The sequence below is a fragment of the Anomaloglossus baeobatrachus genome, chromosome 6 (genome assembly GCF_048569485.1).
Source record: "Anomaloglossus baeobatrachus isolate aAnoBae1 chromosome 6, aAnoBae1.hap1, whole genome shotgun sequence".
NCBI lineage: Eukaryota > Metazoa > Chordata > Amphibia > Anura > Aromobatidae > Anomaloglossus > Anomaloglossus baeobatrachus.
In genome coordinates, this window is record NC_134358.1 from 118,522,322 (window position 1) to 118,549,850 (window position 27,529).

At 38.9% G+C, this 27,529-nt stretch overlaps 1 protein-coding gene across 4 annotated transcripts in view; it reads left to right on the forward strand.

The window, feature by feature from the left end:
- Positions 1-25,964, forward strand: part of SULF1 (sulfatase 1) — a 189,997-nt gene extending 164,033 nt beyond the window's left edge. For 3 of the 4 annotated variants that reach the window (XM_075353196.1, XM_075353198.1, XM_075353197.1), the window contains 9 exons: positions 1,413-1,629; positions 4,787-5,051; positions 7,368-7,464; positions 8,173-8,267; positions 8,859-8,924; positions 19,051-19,223; positions 20,483-20,625; positions 20,968-21,091; positions 24,163-25,964. In XM_075353196.1, coding sequence (XP_075209311.1) covers positions 1,413-1,629; positions 4,787-5,051; positions 7,368-7,464; positions 8,173-8,267; positions 8,859-8,924; positions 19,051-19,223; positions 20,483-20,625; positions 20,968-21,091; positions 24,163-24,950 — 1,968 coding nt within the window. In that variant the 3' untranslated portion in view covers positions 24,951-25,964. Of the gene's footprint in view, positions 1-1,412; positions 1,630-4,786; positions 5,052-7,367; positions 7,465-8,172; positions 8,268-8,858; positions 8,925-19,050; positions 19,224-20,482; positions 20,626-20,967; positions 21,092-21,763; positions 21,798-24,162 lie in introns of all 4 variants that reach the window. The other variant, XM_075353199.1, reaches the window with a different exon arrangement.
- The last annotated feature ends 1,565 nt before the right edge of the window (positions 25,965-27,529 follow it).

Consider the following 27,529-nt stretch of genomic DNA (forward strand, 5'->3'; position numbering starts at 1 on the left):
AATTTAAAAACATTAAAAATACAGACATATCGATCCTTACCTTTTTTTCTTCCTGACTCAAGCTATCTGTAGATGAGTGGTCAGAGATTGCCAACTTTGGGAAAACCTATTTTGCAATATTGTTTTGAAAGATGTTTCATAGTATTTCTGCCTTATGTGGCCATCCAGTGTTTGGGATGTTTTATTAAGCCTGGTAATCCTTTTTCTAACTTTTGTATCATAAATAATTAAACTGCTTAAAGGAGTTTTCCAAGGTTGGAGCTAAAGTCTGCAATTACTCTGTGCACTGTTAAGATTCACCTGCATCGGGAACTGGCTCTAATACTGAGCTGGCTATCAGTCAGAGCCGGAGGCGTGGTTACACCCACTGCTCACTATGCACTGAGTGGTGACTGAAGCTACACCCCCGATGACTGAAAGTCTAAGGCTGCCTTGAAGAATAAAATTAATTTCCTCCTAGCAATTGGGCTTTTGGTGTGGGCAGCTTCAGAATGCTATTAACCTGCAAACTAACCCCATTTTTTTTTTTTTATTTACCGACAGGTTCCCTTTCTATAATAATAATAATAATAATATATATATATATATATATATATATATATATATTTATTAATTTATATAGCGCTATTATTCCACAGCGCTTTACATACATTGGCAGCGCTGTCCCCATTGGGGCTCTCAATCTAAATTCCCTATCAGCATGTTTTTGGAGTGTGGGAGGAAACCGGAAAACCTGGAGGAAACCCACTCAAACATGGGGAAAACATACAAACTCCTTGCAGATGTTGTTCTTGGTGGAATTTGAACCCAGGACCCCAGCACTGCAAGGCTGCAGTGCTGACCACTGAGCCATCGTGCCACCCATATTTTACTACCATGGTAAAATAACATTAGGATAAGAGTACACAGATTTTATCTTGTAGTTAGTTGAAGACCTGTTAGATTTTAAGTCTATATAAAAAGTGGCCACATGTTTTAGTTTAAATTTTAACAATGAAAATGTTTTGACAGTGAGCATGGCCTTTTAATTACCTTTAGCAGTATCAGTAATGATTGAATCCAAATTTCCTATTAATATGGCATGGCTATTGAATCGAAGCTCCAGAGACTTCATATTGATATCCTCACTGTCTGGATAAGATGGTTCTTCGCTTATTTCAATAGAAAAGGGTTTTCAATCCAACCTGAAATTCTACGGTTCATTTTTCCATATAGATTTTGGTTCAAATGATTCTAGGATAAATGCTTTATTTCAATATACAGTACTTCTATAGAGTGAGTTGTAGAGCCAGTGTTCTTTGCCAGAGGTGTTCCCGCTCTGTACGTCTGACCACAGATCGGTGGGTGGAGTGGTAACTCTGTCCATTGACTGTATCTGCTAAGTATTGCCTACATCTGTTGTCTCTTCTCAGAAGTGGCAGTGTATAGAAGATATGTCTGGAAAACTGCGAATTCATAAGTGTAAAGGATCCACAGATGTTTTATCACTAAGGAAGAGAACACGAAGCATAAATTCAAGGGGCTATGGAAGCAAACACAAAGACTGTATCTGTCCAGATACAGATTATAGAACCAGTAAAAACCAGAGAAAAAAACAAAGGATTTTCTTGAGATCTTCCAACTCCAAAAGTAAGTAACCATGTGACTTCCGAAGAAAATAATTGTATCTCAAGCTCTTACTCTAGGATCTACGTGGATAAGTATTTTTTTTTTTTTTATGCTCCTTAACATGAGACAATATTAGTCATGGTGTAAGTGCAAGGTCATCAGTTAATGTCTATCTACTGACCTGCACCATGCACGTGCCCACAATGATTGTCCTCGCACCCTCTACTGCGCTATTAAGGTATATTTACAAGAGGGGATTTTAGGCAGATAAATCGGTCAACAATCTTTGCTGGGTTTATTTTTATTTTATTCTTTTACAAAGTTTTTGCATTAGATGCAGTTTTTGAAGAGCTTTTGTTTGTTTTTTTTTATCCATAATTTTTTTTTTTTTTTGTGTAGACTTTTGACTTGAACAGTGTTGGAGAAGATTGTATTAAGAGTACAGATTAGAGATGGGTGAATCTGCAGATGTTCAGGTTCAGCGGGTCTGGACAGACTTGGCAATCGTGTTATGCCAATTGAAGCAGAGAGGGAGCTCCTTCCCTCTCTTGGGCAGATTGGTGTCACTGTCATTACTGACAGCGACATCAGAGGGGTTAAACGCCCGTTATTGGTGCTAGCAGGGTGCATTTCAGCAGGGTGTCCGCTATGGTACATACTACAGTTTGCAGGACCGCACCTCCCACGGCACTGTATATTTACAGCAGATGCCTTGAAGGGTTTAAAACATATTTATTTATTTATTTATTTTTTATGGGGCATTTGAAGTTACTGCACTTCAAAATCCTTATCAAACTCAATGAAAATTCATCTTTAGGATATATTCTTATGCAGAAGATTTGTATTTTATGTATTTTTGTGACCGGAGATTACAGAAATCCATCTTACCCTTTTTGTGCCATTTTTAGAGCGAAAAAAAAAATTGCATGATCCATTAAATGTTGCACACAACTCTGACATTTTGGCGAAAAACACTCACTCCAAAGAATATTGTAGAATATTTGTGCAAATTTTTAAAAAAGTTGCCAATAAATAATGAATCTGCGACAAACCTGGATTCCAAAAACCATGTCTACAATGGCGAACAGAGGGGGAAAATATAGACAAATAATCAGAAAATAGACTTTGAAATAGGCGCAATTTAAATTCCCTAAATCCCCCGTTAGCTTGATAGTTGAAGGTAAATAGAGAGTAGGCTGCACAGTGGTATACCCACTGGACCACTGCGGATTAAACACTATTAATTCACTAATACTTTTTCTGATAAATCAAGATTCACGATCATGAGCATTTTTGGGTTTCTTAATTATTTTTTTTTACAGCTGTATTAGTGTGAACATACACCTGATTTGTATTTCCTTTTAGTCTTATTCCAATACTAAATCCTAAAAGTTTATTTTTCCTTAAATCCTGTAAAAACTTGTTCTAAAGTTGTAGAATTTTGTTACATAATACCATAATTCATCTTAAAGTCTCTGAAATTCCATAATCGCCACTCTGCTAAAGTCTGTGACTTAAATTAATTAAATCTGGAATTAATGAAGGGATAAGCCAAACTCCCGAAAATGATTAAGCACTTGCTAAGCAGTAGTGGCCCCTAGTGGATTTTTTAGAAATGGCAAAAAAAACCCTTTTGATCATTATTTATGTCTAAAGAGTTTTACGTAGCAGAACTTATTAACAGTGGGTAGATTTTAGCACACAAATCAATAAAGGTTGCTGTGAAAACTAAAGTTTTGCTTACGGTTTTCTCAAAAACTAACCATTTACTAATGCAACGATTTGTCTTCTTTTTAAAGCCAATAACATAAATCACTGTAACTTTGTTTTATTGAGGCTATTTTGTAATTAGTATTATTGCCCCCTGTGATGATTAGGGCACTAAAGGGGACAAAGGTTGACCTGCTGAATGAAAGGGCAACAGATGTTCTAGGTTAGAAGCTATACAGCTGGATTGTATAGAGTTAGTAATATCCCAGAGAAAACCATTGTCACTAAAAGCTAAGAGATGTATGTTGATATTATTTCATTCCTTTTTCCTTTTCGAATTTTTTAATATTTCAGCTAAATAGATAACAAAAAAAAGCGAACAAACTGCTCAAGATCAGCCTCTTTTAAAAAAGAAAACAAAACTATATAATGTGTATGTATGTGTATATATGTATCTGTATATATGTATGTATATATAAGTACAGAATACCAAAAGACACGACCAATCCCGTGCCATCTTTTAAATATGGATCGAGCCATATACAGATAAATAATTAAACAGGAAAGAACAGTACTGTACAACGACTCAGTTGCAAAAACACTTCAATTTTATTTATATAAGAAAAGGTTTTTTTCATACAAATAGCAAAAAAGCGATAAAAAGTAGAGACAGATGGTTTATGCCACCAGGTGGCGCTCTCACCACAACATACGGCAGGTAGAAGTACATATACAAAGGTAATATGAACATGTACACAGCCTAGGGCTCACCTATAAAAAAGTGGCCCATAATAGGGTACTTTACAGAGGTAAAGATACAAAAAGACGCTGATCCAAGATACCAAAGAATCAATGTGCCTAAATGGCTAAGAGTATATCCCTTGATCAGCAGTTATACTATTACCGTACCTGGAGATGTGGTGGGAACCCTGAACCCCGACCTATAGGTTTCGTTGATAGTTCTTCTTCCGGAAGAAGAACTATCAACGAAACCTATAGGTCGGGGTTCAGGGTTCCCACCACATCTCCAGGTACGGTAATAGTATAACTGCTGATCAAGGGATATACTCTTAGCCATTTAGGCACATTGATTCTTTGGTATCTTGGATCAGCGTCTTTTTGTATCTTTACCTCTGTAAAGTACCCTATTATGGGCCACTTTTTTATAGGTGAGCCCTAGGCTGTGTACATGTTCATATTACCTTTGTATATGTACTTCTACCTGCCGTATGTTGTGGTGAGAGCGCCACCTGGTGGCATAAACCATCTGTCTCTACTTTTTATCGCTTTTTTGCTATTTGTATGAAAAAAACCTTTTCTTATATAAATAAAATTGAAGTGTTTTTGCAACTGAGTCGTTGTACAGTACTGTTCTTTCCTGTTTTATGTATGTATATATGTATGTGTGTATTCCTTAATGGTGCACGAAAAGCATTTAATTTACTTTATAAAATGTTGCACCCTGCAGGATTTAATCCTCGTTTTGTTCACACGCGTCAAGCACGTTCTTTGGCTGTTGAGTTCGAAGGAGAGATTTATGATATCAGTTTGGATGATGTGGATAATGGGCAGGCTTCACGAACCAAAAGACATTACACCTCTGAAGAGGAAGAAGAGGAGAACGAGGATGAAGAGGAGGAGGACGAAGACACTTTCACAAATGAAGATGATGTAATGGTGGCTGATGGGGTGATGGAAACCAGTCATTCCGCATCTCTTCGAGTCACTCACAAGTAATTGTTGTTTTTACTCCTGTTATGTTTAGTTTTAAACCATTTTAGCAATCAGTGTGACAATTTATATTCGAAAACCACAAAACTTTTTTCATTTTTTATTTTATTTAGTATATTTGTATATTAAGTTTTAAAATGCTGACAGGACTCATGGAGTAAGCCAATACACTTATTTCTCACACCGAGGACTGATTTGATGGCTTTTTTTTGTATATAAACTCCTCTATGAGAAGCTGTCCATAACTATGTGAGTGGGGGTAGTTGAAGACAGGTTTTTAGGTTTAGACCTTGCAACATTTAATTTTTATTTTTTTTGTTTTTTAACTAAAAATACTGAATCAAGGTTGTATAACCACTAACTCTCTGTGCTTTTATCTATTCTGTACTTAGTTCAGATAGGGCAGCACTGGAGACCTCAGAGCTTCACAGTTAGTGTGTTTCAAAAGTCTACACCCCTCTGGTAAAATTACAGGTTTTCTTCATGTAAAAAAATTATGCCAAGCAGAATAATTTCAGAAGTTTGTACACCTTTTACTGGTACATATAACTTGTACAAATCCACTAAAGGGAACCTGTCAGATATAATGCTATTTACTAAAATCAATTTTTAAAAAAGTATTTATAAGCTCCGTTTTTCCTATGCGAATTAGGGCCTTTGACTAGTTGAAGGGGCGTGGTTTCCCCTAAATAATCGGCCCTCTGTCGACATTATCATGCCCTTGGGCGTGATATCATGATGTCCACGAGCCGGCGTCCTCACAGCTCCTGGAAATCTTACACATGTGCGTGGCTCATTTACGCAGCATGAGTGAGCCTGAGAAACATGTTTGTATGCTTGCTGGCTTCAGAGAGACGCACTGCGTATGATCAGATGTGCAGAAACTGTACTTCCAATCATGTGCAGTGCACGTCTCTGAAGCCGGGACACATACACCTGGCTTCTAAGATGCACTGATGCTGCTGAAATGAGCTGTGTGCATGCGCAAGATTTTATTTTTTTATATTTGTTTGGTGCTTGCTAAAAATTAAAATAAAAAATCTATTTTTTTTAAATAGCGTTAACATATTCCGCAGCGCTTTACATACATCAGTAACACTGTCCTCATTGGGACTCACAATCTAAATTCCCTATCTGTATGTCTTTGGCGTGTGGGAGGAAACCGAAGTACCCGGTGGAAACCCACACAAACATGGGGAGAACATACAAACTCCTTGCAGATGTTGTCCTTGGTGGGATTCAAACCCAGGACCCCAGTGCTGCAAGACTACAGTGCTAATCACTGAGCCACCATGCCGCCCATACTACATCCGATCATGCTGTTACCCCCAGTGTGAGCCGTTCAAACACTGTAAGTGGCTTGCGCTGGGCCGAGCACCAAGCGTACCTGAGCACAGCGATGATCGTGCGAGTGGTTTGCATACGTAAAGCACCCAAACTGACTCTTTGAATCAATTGCTGATCTTAGAAGGGCAAAACTATGGCCTACGTTTGGTTTCTGCCACATAGATGGTCTGGGATGTCACCCTCACAGCACAGTAAATGGCCATCTGAAAGAAGCCATGCTGGAGTGCAAAAGATTTATCTAGTGCGTAATTCATCTTTTATGTAATTTTTACCAACTCCCTTTTAGCCCAATAATTTCCAGTTCTGATAAACTCAAAAGTAATGTTAGGGATTTTTGAATATGGGGTTAAGTAAAAGTTGGCATTCTTCACACTATTTTTGAACAAGCTGTTTTGTAAGTTTGGCTCATAATATGGCTTACTACCGGGAATGAGGATTTTGTTCTTAGTCATAGATGTCTCAAGAATAAGTCCATGCTGTTAACATTTGATTCATGATTCACTTTGATGAAAGAGCTTTCGATTTTTGGTCATTAGCCGAAGTTAGTCCAGCAAATTTCAAGGCGATGCCTAACAAAATCGAGCTTTAATCAGATGTTTGTCAGTTTTTACATGAGAGCTGCTTCATCCAGAGCTTTCTAAGGAGAAGGAGCAGGTATGACACCTAAAGTATACCAGTTCTAGAAGTGCTGAAAGTGAATCATCCTGGTGTTCACTATGTTGAACATGGAGCTGACAACCTTAGCATATACCGGAATCAAGCCTAGTACGCTAGTATTGTTGGGCATGTCTGAGATATTCAAGATTCGTCACATTGCCAATCCCAAAGCACTTTTAATGTTTGATCAGTAGACATTACACTTGCGTCATACAATGCTGGGGACAGTCCGTCTAGTCTCCAGACCGTAGGTGCTTGCTGTTCTGTAGATATTGTGGTGCTTGACGTTCATGGAATTTATTTGTCTCACATAGGTGTTATATACTTACTAATGACACAGTACACTGTGAGAGGGAACTGTACCATTCAAGTAGAGCCTGGAAGGACCACAAAGCTTACATTGACAAGGAGGTAAATTGATACTTTGCCTTTTCACTTGTATTTATTGTTCTAATCTGAATAGTCCAACTACTGACTTTTATCATGTTACATTATCATCATCATTGGTTCCTCTGCTTATTGATTTCTATAACTAAAGTAGAACTAATTTTGCAGACAATGCATACAACCCTGTTACTATCTTGATCAAAAGAAACCAGGTTTGTCATATAATACCAACAACTGGCAGATCTCACCACGCAGCCTGTGTGTACAATAACTATTGTATCCAACAAATGGAAGAACTTATCACGTCCTTGAGAAAGCATAACTCCATCAAATGTGCAATCCTATCATGCTTTCATATCTATGGCGAGGGTGAAGTTTTTTTCATGCGTAGTGACTCTTTCCCACAATGTAATGCATATAAATCTGTGTTTTTGATATGCATACTTAGATTTTGCCCTTTTATTAGCGTAATCATCAGTTTTTTTTTGACCTTCTACTGTTGCTGTTAGATAGGGTTTGCGTTCTCCTACATCGCACCAAGCGGGTTTGCTGCTCCAAAGATGGGGACACATAACCCAAGTGAGTTGTGTCCCCGTCTTCAAAACTTTGTTTTGATATCAGCAGTTTTATCCACCTACGCTTAAGAAATATGCTGGTACTCCTATATGACATCTAATGTTTAAAAATGTCCTTTCTCACCTATGTATTTACGCTTTTCATTGTGTTTGTCAGATTGAAGCATTACAAGACAAAATAAAGAATTTAAGAGAAGTAAGAGGACATCTGAAGAGAAGAAAACCAGATGAATGTGACTGCAGCAAGTCTGGGTGAGTCCCTTATTACAGATCTATAGGCGTATATTATTTGTTTATAATTTACAGGACCGAAAATGACTAATTCTATGCCATGTCTAAATTTACTAAACCGATAGTATATAAGCATGATAGTTTAGCTATAGTACTAGTTTTGGGATTACTTCTCATCATTGGCGAGTTTGCAGAGTATATTCTGTACTTTGCTTAGTGCTGTATACTGATATCCAGATTAACCTCGGCCATTTTTGAATTTTTTCCTTATGTGACAAATTGTAACTTTAAAATGTATTTCAGTGGTCTTTTGTTGTAGTAAGAATAAATGCGAAAAAAACCAACACGCGTTTTACTCCAATATGGCCTGATATCATCCAAAAAAAGTTATGAACATAAACATTAAGCTCCATGAACACCGAAAAAAGAGGTGCAAAATTATTTGAATATCCAAATAAGAACAAATTTTACAGCTCTTTAAACCTCATGTATAAAATATGAAAAAGTGCCTGTTCAGAAATAGGGAAAAATGGCCAGGGTCTTGAACAAAGTTTAATTATTTGAAGTATCAGTAACTATTAATTCATGTTATCGTGTTTGTTTGATTTGCAGGTTTTACAAAAAGGAGAAAGGAATTAGGACTCAAGATAAGATAAAGGGCCATGTCCATCCATTCAAGTAGGTATCATTAGTCCTCATTGAGTAGATACTGTATTCTCTAATTAAAGGAATACTGAATAAAGATAAAATAAAATACAGGAAAAAGAAACCAGAAAAAAAACCAGATTTGAAGCACAGCACCTCTGAACAGATGTTTGGAGTGAAAAGGAGCTGAAAAAATTATAGCCGTGCATTCAGAGTGGCTATCAGCCATTTATATACACAAAAAAGCCTTGAATGTGCTTATGCCGACCTGCAGCTTTCACCAGATTGCCTCTCCTGGACGCCATGAAGAAAAAACTGTAAACAAAGGAAAATGGAGCGTAAATTTAAAGCTGCCAAAGAATTACGAGAATACCTTGCACAGCTTAGTCAAAATGTGAAGTAGCCTATACTAATTTTATTTATTTTTTTTTTTTTAAACTTTGGATTTTTTTTTCCCTTTTTATTCAATACCTTGAAACCTAATATGAAATTAAATATTTGTAGGGACTGCCATCACAGGGGGGAGCGAGACTCCATTAGCCCCCTATCCTGAGAGGATGAATTACAGCAGGTTGCACAGGTTGGTTGATCTGTGATGGAATTGTCCAGGGGACACACACTCCATGATGAGCTGCCACACTTCTACGAATTCTTGGCTCCACGTGTGCCTTGCATCCTCCAAATTCAATGGAACAAGTGTATCTACACCCAACTGCCACTCATGAGCTGGATGATCGCTACTTCCCGATTAGTGAATGTGAACGAGTGGTCATCTCCAGGCACTTGCCAGATACAGATGGTACCGTACAAAAGTGATGTTATAGTTTTAATAATCGTAAAATCAATAAAACAGAAAAAATGCTTTGCGTTTCAGGATTAACCTTTCTTCAGGCATATTAATCATCAAAATTATTATATATATATATATATATATATATATATATATATATATATATATATATATATATATATATATATATATATATATATATATATATATATATATATATATATATATATATATATATATATATATATATATATATATATATATATATATATATATATATATATATATATATATATATATATATATATATATATATATATATATTATAATATAATATAATATAATATAATATAATATAATATATACACACACCCCTCCTCCCTCTACCACTTTATCCCAGAAATAAACTCTCCTTAAATATACCCATTTTGTGTAGAGGAATAAAGCATGACAGTCTTCTTAATTTTTATTTCATAAAGCGATTGTACACATTAAAATAATGTAATGTAATTGTAATATCTTAGACAAATTTGCTTCTTTCTCTGCCAGAATTGAGCAGTCCTTATCAAAATTCTCAATTCTCGTGTAAAATCTGTATTCAGTGACTACTTTCCCATTACTGAGATACTAGATGAGAGCTGTTACTCATGAAATTCTTTGAAGATAGAAGACGGAGGAGGGGGCAGAGCTCTACCTCCATCCCCCCCCCTCTGCCTCCATCTCCTCCATCCCCCCCCCTCTGCCTCCATCTCCCCCCCCCCCCCCTCTGCCTCCATCCCCCCCCCACCCCTCTGCCTCCATCTCCACCCCCCCCCCTCTGCCTCCAGCTCCTTCCCCCTGCCATCATCTTAGAATCTCATCAGTAACAGCTGCCATCTCCTATCTCAGTAATTTTCTCAGAATTGAGAAGTTTGATAATGACTGATCAATTCTGGCAGAGAAAGAAGAAAATGTGTCTAAGATATATTACAAAGTTTCTTATTTTCAGGTGTACTATTGCTTTAGTAAATGAAAATTAAGATGACCATTATGCTTATTTTAGTCAGATGATGCGTATGAGGAGGAATTGCATTGATTTAACATCAATTTAACATCAATTGAATTGGGATCAGCAAATGAACAAGATAGGCGCTAGATTAAGGGTATGTGCGCACGTTGCTTTTTACCTGCTTTTTACCTGCTTTTTTGCTGCTTTTTCTTCTGCGCTGTTTCATGCCAAAATGGATGTGTTCTTCTATTCAAGCAAAGTCTATGGGAATTTGGGTTTCTTGTTCACACTATGTTGTTTAAAATGCTGCCTTTTTGTGGCAGAACTTTGGTCAAAAACTTAGCTTTTCAAAGAAGCAACATGTCAATTGTTTTTGCCATTTGGGTTTTGCATTGCAAAGCTGAGTTTTTGACCAAAGTTTTGCCACAAAAAGGCAGCATTTTGAACAACATAGTGTGAACAAGAAACCCAAATTCCCATAGACTTTGCTTGAATAGAAGAACACATCCATTTTGGCATGAAGCAGCGCAGAAGAAAAAGCAGCAAAAAAGCAGGTAAAAAGCAGGTAAAAAGCAACGTGCGCACATACCCTAAGGGATAAAAGATATCTAAGGGTACTGTCTCACTAAATGACGTACCAGCGATTCCGACCACGATACCGCCTGGTCAGGATCGCTGGTGCGTCGTTACATTGTCGCTGGTGAGCTGTCAATCAGGCAGATCTCATCAGCGACCAGCCACCAGCGACTCCTGTAATGATGCTGCGCTTGGTAACCAAGGTAAATATCGGTTAACTAAGAAAAGCGCTTTGCTTGGTCACCCGATATTTACCCTGGTTACCAGCGTACACCGCTTAGCGCTGGCTTCCTGCACACGTAGCCAGGGTACACATCGGGTTACTAAGCAAAGCACTTTGCTTAGTTACCCGATATTTACCCTGGTTACCAGCGTACGCTGCTTACAGTCGGTGCTCTTTGGTCTCCCGCCGTCAAACACGCCGATGTGTGCTGCACAGCGGGAGACCAACGAGCAAAAAATGAACCAGAACAGTGTGTAACTATCAGCGATTTCACACCAGGGGCCAGGTCGCTGCTTAGTGTCACACACCACGAGATCACTGATTAGGTCACTGGTACATCACAAAACCTGTGACTCAGCAGCGATCTCGCTAGCAATCTCGCTATGTGAGAAGTACCCCTAAGACCCATCATTAAAGAAGCAAAGAGGGCAAAAGATATAAAATTAAACATAATGGGGTCTAGCTTTTATTACTAAATTTAATAGTAATACAAAACAGAAAAATATTGAGATATTTTAGGGAGTGACCCATAGAACAAAAACACCATTCATTTTCTAGTTATAGAGACCTTTGCAAGAGAAATGTATTGGATTTTCGATTTTAGATTGCCAAGGACCTAGAGGGTTAAACCTTTAACTACAAAACATTTAGTGGGCATAATTATTTTATATGCTTTAAATGGAGAGTATGATTGAAATGTGGTTTTAACCCTTTCACCCCCTGGCGGTTTTCCATTTTTTTTTTTTTTTTTTTATTTTTCCATCAATCTTCCCATATGAGGGCTTTTTTGTGGGACGAGTTGTACTTTTAAATGAAACCATAGGTTTTACTATATATACTGGAAAACAGCACAAAAATTTCAAGGAAAAAAAGTGCAATCGCACAGTAGTTTTTAGGATATTTTATGTATCATTTTCATTATATGGTAAAACTGATATGCCAGTGTGATGCCTGAGGTCGGTGCAAGTTTGTAGATACCAAACGTATAGGGTTACATGTATCTAAGGCGTTAAAAAAAAAAAAATCACAAATCTGTCCAAAAAAAGTAGCGCACGTTTTGCGCCTTTTTCCAAAACAGGTGGCATTCTCATTTTTCGGGATCTATGGCACAGTGACTGCTTATTTTTTGTCGTGAGCTGACTTTTTTTTTAACTGTACCATTTTTGCGCAGATGCTGCATTTTGATCGCCTGTTATTGAATTTTGCGCAAAATTTGCAGCGACCAAAAAACATAATTTTGGCGTTTGCAATTTTTTTGCCGCTATGCCATTTACCAATCAGATTAATTGATTTTATATTCTGATTTGGGCATTTCTGAATGCGGTGATGCCAAATATGTGTATGGTTTTTTTATTTTTTTTTTTATTAAACCCTTTAATTTTTATTGGGGCGAATGGGGGTGATTTGAACTTTCAGGGGTTTTTTTTGTTTTTAATTTTTTAACACTTTTTTTTTTTTTCTTGTCGTAATTTAATAGGTCCCCTAGGGGACTATAATCAGCAATCTGATCATGCTTCCATTCCTCCAGATCACAGCTACACAGCGGAGATCTGTAGAAAATCAGCTCTCCTCTCTCACACTGCCCTCTGCCAGCACTGAGAGAAAGGGACTGTGCTACCATGGCAACCACCGGAAGTCACGTGACCACGTCACGTGACTTCCGATGGGGGCGGGGTAAGTTACCATTATGGCTGCGCGCATATACATTTTGCTGCCGGATTTTGGCAGCGAGATGTAAGAGGTTAATAGTTGCGGGTGGAATTTGATTCCACTCGTGACTAGCAGGCACACGTCAGCTGTTGAAATCAGATGATGTGTGCGGATCGCCGCAGACTGCCCACGGCAGCCCTCGGCAATCAGTGACACGATCCATGACGTACCCAGTACGTCATGTTTCGTGAAGAGGTTAATAAATGTTGAATATCATTTTTCATATTTAATCTTCAAAAAAAGGTTATATTTAAAAAGTTTACTTCTAGAGATAAAGTAGTGGAGGGAGGAGGTCTATGTATAGGTGGGTCATTTTAATGAAAATGCCTGAGGAAGGGTTAAACCCGAAAGGTGTAGCATTTAATTTATTTTATTGTTATTAAAACTATAGCATCAATTTCATCTGTATCTGGGGAGACCCTGGAAAAGTCCACTGATTCACATTCACATATCGGGAAGTAATGATCATCCCGCTCAGGAGGAATAGAAGTTGGACATGGATGGAATTGTTCCACTGATTTCTGGAGGATACAAAGCACACGTGGAGCAGAGGGCATCCGATCGCAGTCAGGAGAAGTGCGACGGCTCATCAGGAGTGTGTGTCCCCTGAAGAAATCAATCTGGGTCAATCAACCTGTGGAACCTGCTGTAATTTATCTTATCAGGAAAGGGGGATCAAGGCATCTAGGCCTACCCCATGTGATGCAAGCTTCTACAAGTATTCCATTTCATATTATTTTTCAAGGTTTTGTCAGCTGGCGCTCCCCTTTTACCTTTTGAAGAAAAAAAACAAAATACATCCCAGCACTTGTTTCCTTAACCCCTTAACGACCGCGGGCCGTAAAATTACGTCCTAGCGGTCATAATGTTACTGCCCGCGGTCTGCTGGCGGCAGCATGCCGCGATCGGCACACATCTCAGCTGATTTTCACAGCTGAGATGTGTGCCTGCTAGGCACGATCAGAATCGTTATCTGCTCGTGCCGTTTAACCCCTTAAATGGCGCTGTCAATATGTGACAGCGCCATTATAAGCGCGATCGTGGTAAACTTTTACTTACCGCCCGATACCGGAAGTCACGTGACGCGATCACGTGACTTCCGTTAGTTGTCATGGTAGAACAGGGTCATGTGATGACTCCTGTACTACACATGAATTGCTTTCGCTGTGCGAGTGTCGCGGGCGGAGGAGGGGACGCTGCGCTCTCCCACTGCTCGGGTCCGGCTGCCGCTGCTGCTGCGGCCGCTGCTGCTCGGTGGTGGCTCGAGCAGTGGGCCGGATCCCGGGGACTCGAGCGGTGCTCCTCGCCCGTGAGTGAAAAGGGGATTGGTTTTGGGGATTTATTGTCCGTGACGCCACCCACGGTTGTGGTGATTTTTGGTAACGCCACCGCTGCTCTGTATGGGGATCCCGGGAGCGGTGACGGGGAGCAGCAGAGTTGTTAGTTCTCCCCTCCGTGGGTAGGGGTTGGTTGTCCCGGGGCCCAGTGATGGGGTGGAGGATGAGTGATGGCAGGCCGGGTGCGGGGCCTGATGAGGTGCAGGGTCGCGGGGGCAGCGCTGTGCCGCACGGCACGGTGGTACTCACTCAGCCTGAGACGATGACACAGTTCTCGGTAAAACACACGGCTGGAAAGACTGTTCCCACGGACGGCTGCGTTTGCTTTTCCCCGGTAGTTAATGGTGACTGTCTCTTTCCCTGCACCTAGTACTTCTGTTGGTTCCAATGGGTTCCCACCGGTAACCCGCTCCCCGACTTGGATATGGGCCGGAGGAGCCCCTCTTTGCCCGCAGGCGCTGGCCCTGAGAAACTGGTGCCTTGGCGGTGGCGGTGTCTCTCTCATATGGTTGGACTGTTGCATTCTATCGGGACTTAGTTGTTTGGAAACCCGGAGGTCCCCTTCACTGACGGATTTGGCAAATTCACGGCGACTCCAAGCCTTGCCGGGATCCGAAAGGCCCCTGCCAATGGTGCTGGCTTCTCCTTGTGTACCGGTCCGATACCGCCGGGCCACCACCCGTCCACGGTCCTTACGGCAACTCCGATAGGCCACTCCTGCAGACTGTCACCGCCGTCTGCTAACCTTGCTGTCTCTGTCCGGGGCACACACCCGGACTAACTTCAGGCTCTTACGCTGTCACTTTCCTCCTTTTACTTTCACCTCTCAAACTCAACTCTTTCCTCTCCAAACTCAACTGCTCTCTGCACTCAAGCTCTGCCTGAGCTAAACTGCCTGGTTTTCCCGCCTCCAGGACTGTGAACTCCTCGGTGGGTGGGACCAACCGCCTGGCCCACCTCCTGGTGTGGACATCAGCCCCTGGAGGAAGGCAACAAGGATTTCTGGGTCTAGCTTTGATGTGCCTAACCAGGGTGTAGGATGTGGTGCTGTAATTACCTGTGACCCCTGGCTTGTCCAGGGCGTCACACCAGCGGCACAGCAAAAGAGAGAGCGTATCTGCTGTTTACAGCTTTATAGCTGTGATCAGCAGATAGTGCAGAGCGATCGGAATGCTGATCGCTATAGCCCCCTAGGAGGACTAGTAAAATAAAAAAAAAAGTTAAAAAAAAGTTTTAAAAAAAACCTAAAAGTTCAAATCCCCCCCCCATTCGCCCCATTGAAAATTAAAGGGTTAAAAAAATAAAAAATATACACACATTTGGTATCGCCGCGTTCAGAAACGCCCGATCTATCAAAATATAAAATCAATTAATCTGATCAGTATACGGCGTAGCGGCAAAAAAATTCCAAACGCCAAAACGACGTTTTTTTTGTCGCCACAACTTTTGCGCAAAATGCTATAAGAGGCGATCAAAACGTAGCATCTGCGCAAAAATGGTACCGTTAAAAACGTCAGCTCCAGACGCAAAAAATAAGCCGTCACTAAGCCATAGATCCCGAAAAATGAGAACGCTATGGGTCACGGAATATGGCGTAAAACGTGCGCCACTTTTTTCGGTCAAACTTCCGATTTTTTTTTTTTAACCCCTTTTATAAAAGTAAACCTATACATGTTTAGTGTCTACGAACTCACACTAACCTTAGGCATCACACCCACACATCAGTTTTACCATATAGTGAACACAGTGAATAAAATATCTCAAAAACAATAGTGCTATCGCACTTTTTTTGCAATTTTTCTGCATTTGGAATTTTTTTTGCCGTTTTCCAGTACACTATATGGTAAAACTTATGGTTTCATTTAAGAGTACAGCTCGTTCCGCAAAAAATGAGCCCTCACAAGACCATATTGACTGAAAAATAAAAAAGTTGCGTCTCTCAGAAAAAGAATGGTGAAAAAAAAAACGGAAAGCGAAAAATCGGCCGGTCGTGAAGGGGTTAATCTATCTCCTCTTCTTTGATCAAACTTAGCCTCATATTACAATTGACAAATAGAAATTTAAAAAGAGAATAATCAAAGAGAATTATCTGACATAGAAATATAGACTTCTATTAAACCCTAAAGAAGTGTCAAAATATGTTAAGCTACTGGAAATGATCCTAAACCCCTCATGAGATGACACTGGAGCCTATTAAAATTAAATAAGTTTAATCACAATTATGACACTCAATGCTGGGGGTGTAAGAAAGTTATAGGCTCCTTTCTCCACATGTGATGGTCCTTCTCTAAAAGTAAAGCCTTCTAGTATGAGGACCATGAAGACCTCATAAGTTTGAGACAAAAGGATATAGAAATCCCAACCAACCTGCATTTGTTACAGCTATATGCACTGATAACATCGCAAAACATTAAACTCTTACTTTTCAGATGGTTGTTGGTAACCGCTAAGATTTTTATTCCCCACCGACTGCAAACATGCAAATCCCCCATCTTTTTTCCATTGGAAACACAAATTGGAATTAATCTATCGATTAGAAGAACTTCAGAGTTTGTAGTTTAAAAAACATATACAGTAGGAAAGTTAATCTAAGGTTATTCCCCACACAGGGTCAAAGGTTTTAGAGACCTAATGAACAAACGTAAAATTTGCACATGACATCTGTCATCCGATACAATAACAGAAGTGAACACAATCTAGAAAAAGAACTAAAACCCCTCTAACTTTATTTTTAAGATCCAGTAAAGTCACGTTACAATTAGTTATTAAAGACACAGGCTTTTTTCACCTCTTATTACTTATTATAAACAGCCTTTTACTTCATAAGTTGTTTGTTTGGTTTTTTTTTTCAATGGAAGACTGACGTTCAGTTTTATTCGATTTATGAAAGAGAAAAAAATGGATTGAGAGGGTCTACTGCTAACACTTATGGGTACTTTGCACATTGCGAAATCGCTAGCATCGGCCAGCGATGCCGAGCGAGATAGTACCCGCCCCCATCGCACATGCGATATGCAGTGATTTCTGCCGTAGCGAACATTATCGCTACGGCAGCTTCACACGCACATGCCTGCTCGGTGACGTCGCGGTGACTGCCGAACAATCCCTCCTTCAAGGGGGAGGTGCGTTCGGAGTCACCGCGACGTCACTAATCAGCTGGCCAATAGAAGCGGAGGGGCGGAGATTATCAGGACATAACATCCCGCCCACCTTCTCCCTTCCGCATTACTTTCGGGACACAGGTAAGGAGATGTTTGTCGCTCCTGCGGGTTTACACACAGCGATGTGTGCTGCCGCAGGAGCAACAAACAACATCGTACCTGCGGTCGACCCGACATTATGAAATTGACCGACGCTACACAGATCATCTAGGATTTACACGTTGCAATGTCGTTACCGGCGCCGGATGTGCGTCACTAACGACGTGACCCCGACGATATTTCGGATGCGATTGTCGCAGCATGTAAAGTACCCCTTAGAGTAGTGAAAATATGAAAGTTTCTCAATTTCTACACTCAAAGTATTTGTTAGCGAGATTGCAATCCTGATTCATTGAATATCTTTATAGTAGCTGAATTGTATTGATGTTTCACACTGTCTATATCATCATATATATTTGTTCTTCCTGTATACTACTTCTGAAAAACCTAAGTCTGTTGACATTCTGTCACATGCTCAGTATGCTCTCTATGCCAACCAAGATTTTTTCCTTTTTAATGTGCATGGACAGTGATGAGCCAGCAAGGGTGCACACGGTCAATGTTGATTGAAAGGGAGAGCGCAGCAAGAAAAAACTGAGCATGCGTCGGGATTCAGAACTGGCGCAAGCGCAGGAGACAAGTGACTAGCCCAGCTCCTTACACAGACACTGATGATTTCCTGTTTCAGGGTGGTGATAGCAGCTGTGGGGAGTGACTTTAGGTCCGATCCCCTAATCAAATTCCGTTTCAGTGTGGGAAAAGAAGATGGGTTCAGTGACAGTAGCCCTGGCCCTTCGATGTTCTGTTTATGAATCATCATCCGAAAAGAAGTAGGGAAAAAAATACAATTGCAGTTTGTGTAGTTAGACATGGAATTTTGCATGCAATTATAATCGAAAATAGTTTAGATTATAGCACTAAATAGGGATTTAGAATGAAAATTATTTTGGGTTTGAGACCACCCTTTATAAAAGTAGATTTTATTTATTTTTTTTTTTTTAATTGAATTTATTTACTGAATATATTTAGTATTAAATTCACTGTTAGGTTTCATACAACCCTTTTTAATACCAGTTTTCTTACTTGGTCATCTTATAAACTAGAGTGTGAGTGTTTGTTCGAGAACAAGGATAGGTCACAGATTGTAATATGATTTGTAGGACATCAGCATTCATGAGGTGTTCACCTGTGTAAGCTTGCATATAAATATCCCATTTTAGTAGCTAGAGGAAAAGCTACAAACAAAAGCAACCGTACACCAACATCTCAAAAATCAATAAGACTTTTTTTTTATTACTGCTTCTTTAGATTAATGGGGTTTTTTTCCTCCCTCAGGGAAGGTGCTCAAGAGGTTGACAACAAGCTTCAAATCTTTAAGGAAAATCGTAGGCGGAAAAAGGAGAGAAAGGAAAAGAAACGTCAGAAAAAGGGAGAAGAGTGCAGCCTTCCAGGACTCACCTGTTTCACTCATGACAACAACCACTGGCAGACGGCTCCATTCTGGAATTGTAAGAACTGCAGTCTAGTAACCGACCTATGTCTCCATCACGGTCATCTCAACCAACCACCAGCAGCTTGAGGGTCAGGGAGATGATAAAAAAAAAACACAAAAAACCTTGTTCGTAAAATAATTGTATGTTTATACAGTACTGTGCAAAAAATTTAGGCAGGGGTGAAAAAAAAAATACTGCAAAGTAGCAATGCCTTAAATAATAATTAAACTAAATAGAAATTTAAATCACATCAATATCTGGTGTGACCAACTTTTTGCCTTCAAAATGACATTTCTTGATGTTCAAAGCTCATTCACATTACATTTTGTTCATTAAAAAAGCTGTCTAATAGCTTATTTTTATCAAGAATCCTTACTTTACAGCATTTTCCATACCTAAAACTCTTGCAGAGCTGTATGTGTGCTTCAATATGTGTACATAACATGTACATAATTGTGTGTGTGTGTAATATATATATATTATATAATATATGCTTTCTGGTAAGAAAGCAAAGTTGCTGAAATTGCTGTGCTCACCTGGGGGGAAGGTTTGAACCAAAAACTTAGGGATAACGCTCAGAGGTGCAGCTGCTGCGGCCCCTCGGCTGGCAGAAATGGATGTCAGGCAAAGAAGTGTTAAATATCCGCATTGCCAATGAACAAGATCACGGGATGTGAAGATGACAAGGCCAGGTAAGTATAATCCAAGTAGTTGTCTACGCATTTCGAAGCTTAAAACTTCTTCTTCTGGACTGAGGCTTGTGGCTTTTCAGGTTATAGTAGCTTCGTTCCTGAAGACGTTTTAAGCTTCGAAAAGTAGTAGACACAAATTACTAGGATTATACTTACCTGGTTTATCATCCTCACAGCTTGTGATCTCGTTCATCGGCAGCATGGATATTTTACCCTTCTTTTCCTGACCTTTATATATAATTTATTATATAAATGTGTTTTTTTTTGTTTTTTTTATCCTACTGATGATCTAACATCACTGGTGCCACACATACAATAGTAAATGGATTTGCCAACAGCTGGGAGCCACATGCTGAAATTCTCCCTCTTGAGCAATTGTTTGAGAAATACTATGGAGAAACCCTGGGTAATGAAAAGACTATAAGGAAGCATGAGCTTACAGGTGGCGTTATGTACAAAAAATAAAACTTGTCACATTATTTTTTATTGTAGTATTCAATTGCCATTATTGTATTTTACTGCTTACTGTCTAGTTTAGAAATCTCTTATAAATCTCCAGATATTTGTCCTCCTTGTTCACAGTGGGGTCTTTCTGTGCCTGTACCAGCTCCAATAATAACACATACTGGTGTCTGAGAACAGTCAATGAGACTCATAATTTTCTGTTTTGCGAATTTGCTACTGGATTCTTGGAATTTTTTGACCTGAACATTGACCCCTATCAGGTAAAGATATTTGCTTCTTTAATAGCTAGATACTTAAAATGTGTCCAGTTACACTGCTTTTTTATTCCAGTCCCATAGTATAGATTGAGCTTATGGGTGCAATAGGCTGCCTTAATGCAAAATCTCTAGAAAAGCCCCAACTGTCAGATATCTTTAAAATACTAGTCATCTTACATTGGTCGAAATTATCTTTTGGGCCCCTTATGCACCAGGCTCCTGGTGTGACTGCAACTATTGCAAACGCTATAGTTACTCCGCTGATTACAAAAGCTGCAATGTGCATGAGTATTTATTGGTAAGGGAGCAATTTAATTTACAGACACGGTCGTTCTTTCTTCATAGTTAACAAATTCTGTACAGACGGTTGAGAGAGGAGTATTAAATCAGCTTCACGTACAACTGATGGAGCTACGGAGCTGCCAAGGTCATCGACAATGCAACCCAAGGCCGAAAGGATTAGAAACAGGTAACTTCATTTTATGAAGAAGTAAACTAATTGTATTGGCAAGTCTGGTTGTTTTGGAGGCCCACCTTAGGGTTTATTAAAAGGGTGATGGAAACAGACAACTGCAGGATAAAACTGCACCTTCCATGTACATATATACAGTGGACTACTGAATCCTTTCATGGTGAACACTTCAGATCTTCTCCAAAATGTTCTTAGAAGAAAGGTCTAACTGACTTAGACAGCAAAGCTTACCGCCGGCATTGACTTCTTAGCTAACAGTTACTAGGCTGAACTTAGCCAGGGGCTGCTGACTAACCCGCTGACACCTTGTATAGTGCAATGTATCGTTTCCAAGACTGACACTCTTGTCAGTGCTCAAACATCAGTGACCTCAAAAAATTTTTTAATTATCACAGACTCCATACACTACTCATTTTCAGCTTCTGCTGACCAATCTAAACTCCTGTTAAAGTGAATTCAGCCATTTTGAAGGAATGGTCAATATGCAAATTGCTGTACTTGAGATGGTCCATGCTCATGGCTATTGGTCAAGCCGACAAAATGGCAGCCTTTACTGTTTAGGCAACAGGTACTAATTAACCCATCTTTCTAAAAGACGTGGCAATCTACTTTTTGTGATTTTCTCTTCCAAACGTTAACAAGCGTTACTCTTGTATTTTCCTATATCAGGAAGTAAAGATGGAGGAACCTATGATCCACACAGGTATATGTCCTTTTTCTTATTTATCTTTCTCAGCAGCTTCTTCCCAAATAATTGCATGATCAGCCCATTCTGACTAATGTTTGTATCCTGTCATGTGGCACGCGGCTTTTGGTGCATGCGACTTCTAACCATGGTTTACTTTATTGGTCAGTGGTTTGAAGCCTACCATTATTCACTTAATCTCATCTTCACAGCGAGAACTCATGCATCCCATTTCATGCTTGTGAATTGTGATTTGTTTCAAAATGAAATTCATAAGATACTTTTGGTTACCATTATGAGTGGTGAGATAGCCTGCGAATGATGTTTCCGCTATTATTATATGTTCATTTAATTTGCATTGTTACGATTCCTCATATTATAAACTTACTCCTCTACATGAGGTATAATTATGTGCTTGCTATACATGTATGTATAAGTGCAACATTAGGGAATGGAAGTGGAGTCATGATGTTTTTTGACCTCCAAATAATTACTAGACCACAAGGTTATGTTTCAGGCCAACGTTATAAATACTGATGCAGATTTATCAATGTATCTGCACCAGAATTCTGGCATAGTTTTGCTGCAAATAATTTTTTGACAAATTAATCAATGAAGAGCGGCAAAAAAAATGGATGTTTTGTAACACACTTGAACTCAATTTTTTGACTGTCTCATAAAAGGAGACATGGATTTGTTTCTGCTAGATTTATTACTGGCACACACAAGTTTTTGGCCATTGTAATAGTATAATCACATATAGGATGATGTGGGATAAAGAAAAAGTCAAATGTGCACCAAATGGATCCGTATTCACCGCTGTGACTTTTCTCCTCGACTGACTGCATCTTCTACAGAATGTTCAGTTGTTTGCAAATCCTGATGGATGTGGTGGGTTCTGTCTCTTTATTCTAATGGGAATGGTCAGATTCAGAATCAAGGCCATGTCTCATTCTATTCTGATTATATTTTATATGAATTTATGATTAGGCGAGCACCTTGGTGATCTGTGCTTTAGAAGACGTTTAAGCAAATCTTTAATGTATGTGATCAGTAGTCAACTAATTTTTCTTTTCAGCAAGCATTCAGAAACCCAATTCATTTACCTTACAGGTTTTGATATCACATGGGTTAAAGTATTTTTTTTTTTTTTTTTTTTAAACATTTGAATAGGGGCTGTTCTGCAGAACATGGGAATGACCACTAAGAGCATGACAGAGCACTGGTGTCCCGCTCTTTACACTTGGTATATGGAAGCCCACCCATCTGATATTGAAGGCCTCCATAAGGAAAGGTCATCCATATCATTGTAGTGGAAATCCCCATTACTGTAGAAGACATGCACATAGCACCAAAATTGCCTTCTAGGTAGACCTTAGAAATCGGCCTTTCATTCAATGTATACAAGTCGGGGATGTTTGTAAAACGGTTTTCCTGCCATAGACATTTGTGTGACATCAACACTATATTCTAGAAAATGAGAACTATGGATAAAGATAAGCGCTATTAGACACTTACTGCATGTCTTTAAGAGTTGTGCAGCTCCTATCTCTTCTATGAAGTTAGTATTGCGCATGGTCAGATTCTGCTGTCTAATGCCCGGCGGGTATCCTGCAAATCTGCTATTAATATGAATGCTGCCAAATTACCAGCAACATCTGTGCCTTATGTCTGGGCATAAGAGATAGGTGCTACACAACTGCTTTAAATGGGTAATGCGGCTATGCTCACTTCTGCATACGGAGGTGAGCGGGATATATCACGTTACATACAGATATCTGCCTGCTCACCTGATGAGCAGTGAGTATTGCGCATGTGTCCAATTCTAATGCATTTGTGCAATATCCACCTTTTGCAATCGTAGAATTGTTCCATGTTTGATGATAATTGGGCAGAAGATGGGTGAGCTGCACAACTCCTTTAAAGATATACAGATATCTTCAGATACATTACCGGCACTGCTCACCCTCCAATGTGGAAATGAGTTGCAGTGGATTACACCTTAAGAAATGGCATAAAAGTTTACCAGCTTTATGTATAAAGCATAATGAAGAGAAAACTCATTTTCCAGTTAAGGTTTGAAAATGGAGAGTTAGGATTTGTCATTATTCTGGTTTTTAAGCATGGAGTATACTGTAGATAAACTACCAAAAACCATGAATTCGAAGACTGTTACATCCTACTGCCTAAATCTTGTTATAAGTTTTTGGTAAGTGATTTATCCACATATAAACAATCATATTACATACTCATGATTTCATAACTTTCAAAAAATAATTTCTCGCATTGTCAACATTTTCATTTCCATGATAAGTAAAATGATTTCAGTTGATGAAGAATATACTGTCCCTGAAGCTCACAAATCCAATTTGTGTTTTCACAGAGGACAACTATGGGATGGATGGGAAGGTTAACTTGCCAAATTTCACAGAGGATGTTGACTGGAAAGGACTAGAAGATTTGTACAGCATAAATGAAAGCTTGTATGGCTACAGAAACAACTACAGGCTTAGTCCGGATGACTGGGCTAATTACTTGAAGGATGTAGATAGAATTTTTGCACTGCTGATCAGTATCCCTAAAAAAAGTACAGCAAATACAACTGTGGTTGAACAAATTTCTGGGCTTTCTGATTCTTCAACTCTGGTGGAAATCTCCTCTGCTGATTCCGAAGATGAATTTAGTGGTGTAGTTGCAGAAGAAAAGGAACCTAAAATGGAAACCAACTTTGGAATCTTGAATTTGAGCACAGTGATATTGAATCACAAGAAAAAACTTGAAACAAATAATGATATTCCTGAGAGGAAAAAACCTAACCAGGCACACTGGATCAAGAGTAAAACAGAAAAATGGAGAGACCATGTGAATTTAGATACTTATGAAATGGATTTCAGTGGAAATGGGTTCATGGAACTAGAATCCAAGAGTTCTTCTAATTTTCAGACTATTAATCTCCCTACAGAAACTCCACAACATCTCAGTCATGCAAAAGAAGATATTTTTAAAGATCAGATATACCTACCCACTGACTCTATGACTCGACAGAAAAACAATGCTTCAGCTGCAGAACGAGCGTATGATTCTGAAGATCAAGAAAGCACAAAAGTCAGATCTTCAAAAAACTTTCCAGAAGAACGTAACACAAACTTTGATGTAGAAGGCAGTGCCTGATCTCTGTCCACCTCGAAGAAAGCACCATGCGTGACAATACAAAAAACAGCAGGCAACAATTTGTGGCACTTGACATTCCGAATTTGGTACTCTTAACTGTCTCTTTTTTTCGAATTTTAATATGTGCAAATGGTTTTGTCCATCAATCCTGATAAGACATTTACTATGTACATCACCATTTCAAAAAGTTTAACTTTAATACCATATTGTTTAAATGTTTTATTTAGTTCCCATTCACTATTTGGGCTTATAATTTTTTTTTTTTCTCTTTAAACACCACAAATTTTCTTTCATCTCCACCAAATATTTTTGTATTTTATTTTCTAACCACTGGAGTTTCTTAATTAAACTAATTTTGCACTTTTTAAAGCTTTTCGAGCTTGGTCACAAAGTTTATCCCATTATTTTCATCTTTTGTATCAGTTTTGTGTTATAAATTGCGCATAGAAAAGAAAACAAATTCTGTGCCAAAATTGTGCCTTAAAAGGTAGCATTCGATATTTGCATGTACCTCAAAATATATGTGCAAATATACAATGAAAGTGGTAGTCAATATAGGCAGTTCCTAATGGTCCATTACACGGCACATTGTATAGGAAACCTCAGTACTCGCTGACGGATCTTAAAAAGCATATTCACTGTTTACCTCAAAAGGCTTGTCTTACCAGTTTTAGCATTGATTTGTTGTTGGAATTCCTGTGAGACATAAATCCTTTATCACAGTTGATCCATGGAGTTACCGATATTGAGCAGTCCTTAAATGGTATATGTACATATGCTAAAAGTTACTTGTTACTGTGCATGTCATCAACATGATGGCTGTAGAAACATATTTATGGTGATGAAAGTACTTTTTTCTTTTGTAAATAGATCTCAGATTATAGGTTTGTGTTTTTTTTTTTTGTTTTATTTTTAATCATGTATAGTATGTTATACTTTTATAGAACAACTCGGGCTTCAGGAAAGTCGCGAAGCAACGTTTACTCAAATAAAAAATGTGCTTTAATTTTACAAGTTGAAACTTTGTTCTTGTTTATAACATACAGGTCACTTAAGGGTAATTTTTATAATCCGCTGAAGTTTGATTGTGTACATGTCTGATTATATGACTTTTATGCTGCATCTTCACCAGTCTTAGTTTTTCAATAGCATCACTTTAGATATCTCAAAAACCATTTTCATTTATTATGTCTAGAGCAAATCATACCAATTTTGGCCCCGATACATCATTTGCATTGTTTGTTACTTCCCTTTTTTGTTTTGGGATATTAGTTGCCAAATTTGCACCAAATTCATGAAAATGGCGCACGCGATTTATAAGTTTGGAGCAAAGTAAAAAATGTGTCTTTTTCCTATTTTAAACTATTTTTTTGTGACTTTCTGCTCTAAAAGTCGCAATTTGGTTCCAATGCTCGGAAAAAGTAAGAGAAAATACTGGTGTGCTTGAAAAAGTACTGCGGGGGAGGGGGAGTGAAATTGTGACAAATTTTGTGACTTTATACAGATACAATTTATGAATCAGACAAAAAACACTAGAATCTGCCCACAAAGCAAAAAAGACAACCAAAAAAAATTAGGCTAGAACATATAAAATACAGTGCTGGCCAAAAGTATTGGCACCTCTGCAATTCTGTCAGAGAATACTCAGTTTCTTCCTGAAAATAATTGCAATCACATTCTTTGGTATTATTATCTTCATTTAATTTGTCTTCAATGAAAAAGTGTCATAAAGCCAAATTGGATATAATTCCACACCAAACATAAAAAAGGGGGTGGACAAAAGTATTGGCACTGTTTGAAAACTCATGTGATGCTTCTCTAATTTGTGTAATTAACAGCACCTGTAACTTACTTGTGGCACCTAACAGGTGTTGGCAATAACTAAATCACACTTGCAGCCAGTTGACATGGATTAAAGTTGACTCAACCTCTGTCCTGTGTCCTTGTGTGTACCACATTGAGCATGGAGAAAAGAAAGAAGACCAAAGAACTGTCTGAGGACTTGAGAATACAAATTGTGAGGAAGCATGAGCAATCTCAAGGCTACAAGTCCATCTCCAAAGACCTGAAAGTTCCTGTGTCTACGGTCCGCAGTGTCGTCAATAAGTTTAAAGCCTATGGCACTGTGGCTAACCTCCCTAGATGTGGAAGGAAAAGAAAATTTGACGAGAGATTTCAAAAAAAGATTGTGCGGATGGTGGATAAAGAACCTCGACTAACATCCAAACAAGTTCAAGCTGCCCTGCAGTCAGAGGGTATGACAATGTCAACCCGTACTATCCATCGGCGTCTGAATGAAAAGGGACTGTATGGTAGGATACCCAGGAAGACCCCACTTCTTACCCCGAGACATAAAAAAGCCAGGCTTGAGTTTGCCAAAACTTACCTGAGAAAGCCTAAAACATGTTGGAAGAATGTTCTCTGGTCAGATGAGACAAAAGTAGAGCTTTTTAGGAAAAGCCATCAACATAGAGTTTACAGGAAAAAAAAAAGAGGCATTCAAAGAAAAGAACACTGTCCCTACAGTCAAACATGGCGGAGGTTCCCTGATGTTTTGGGGTTGCTTTGCTGCCTCTCGC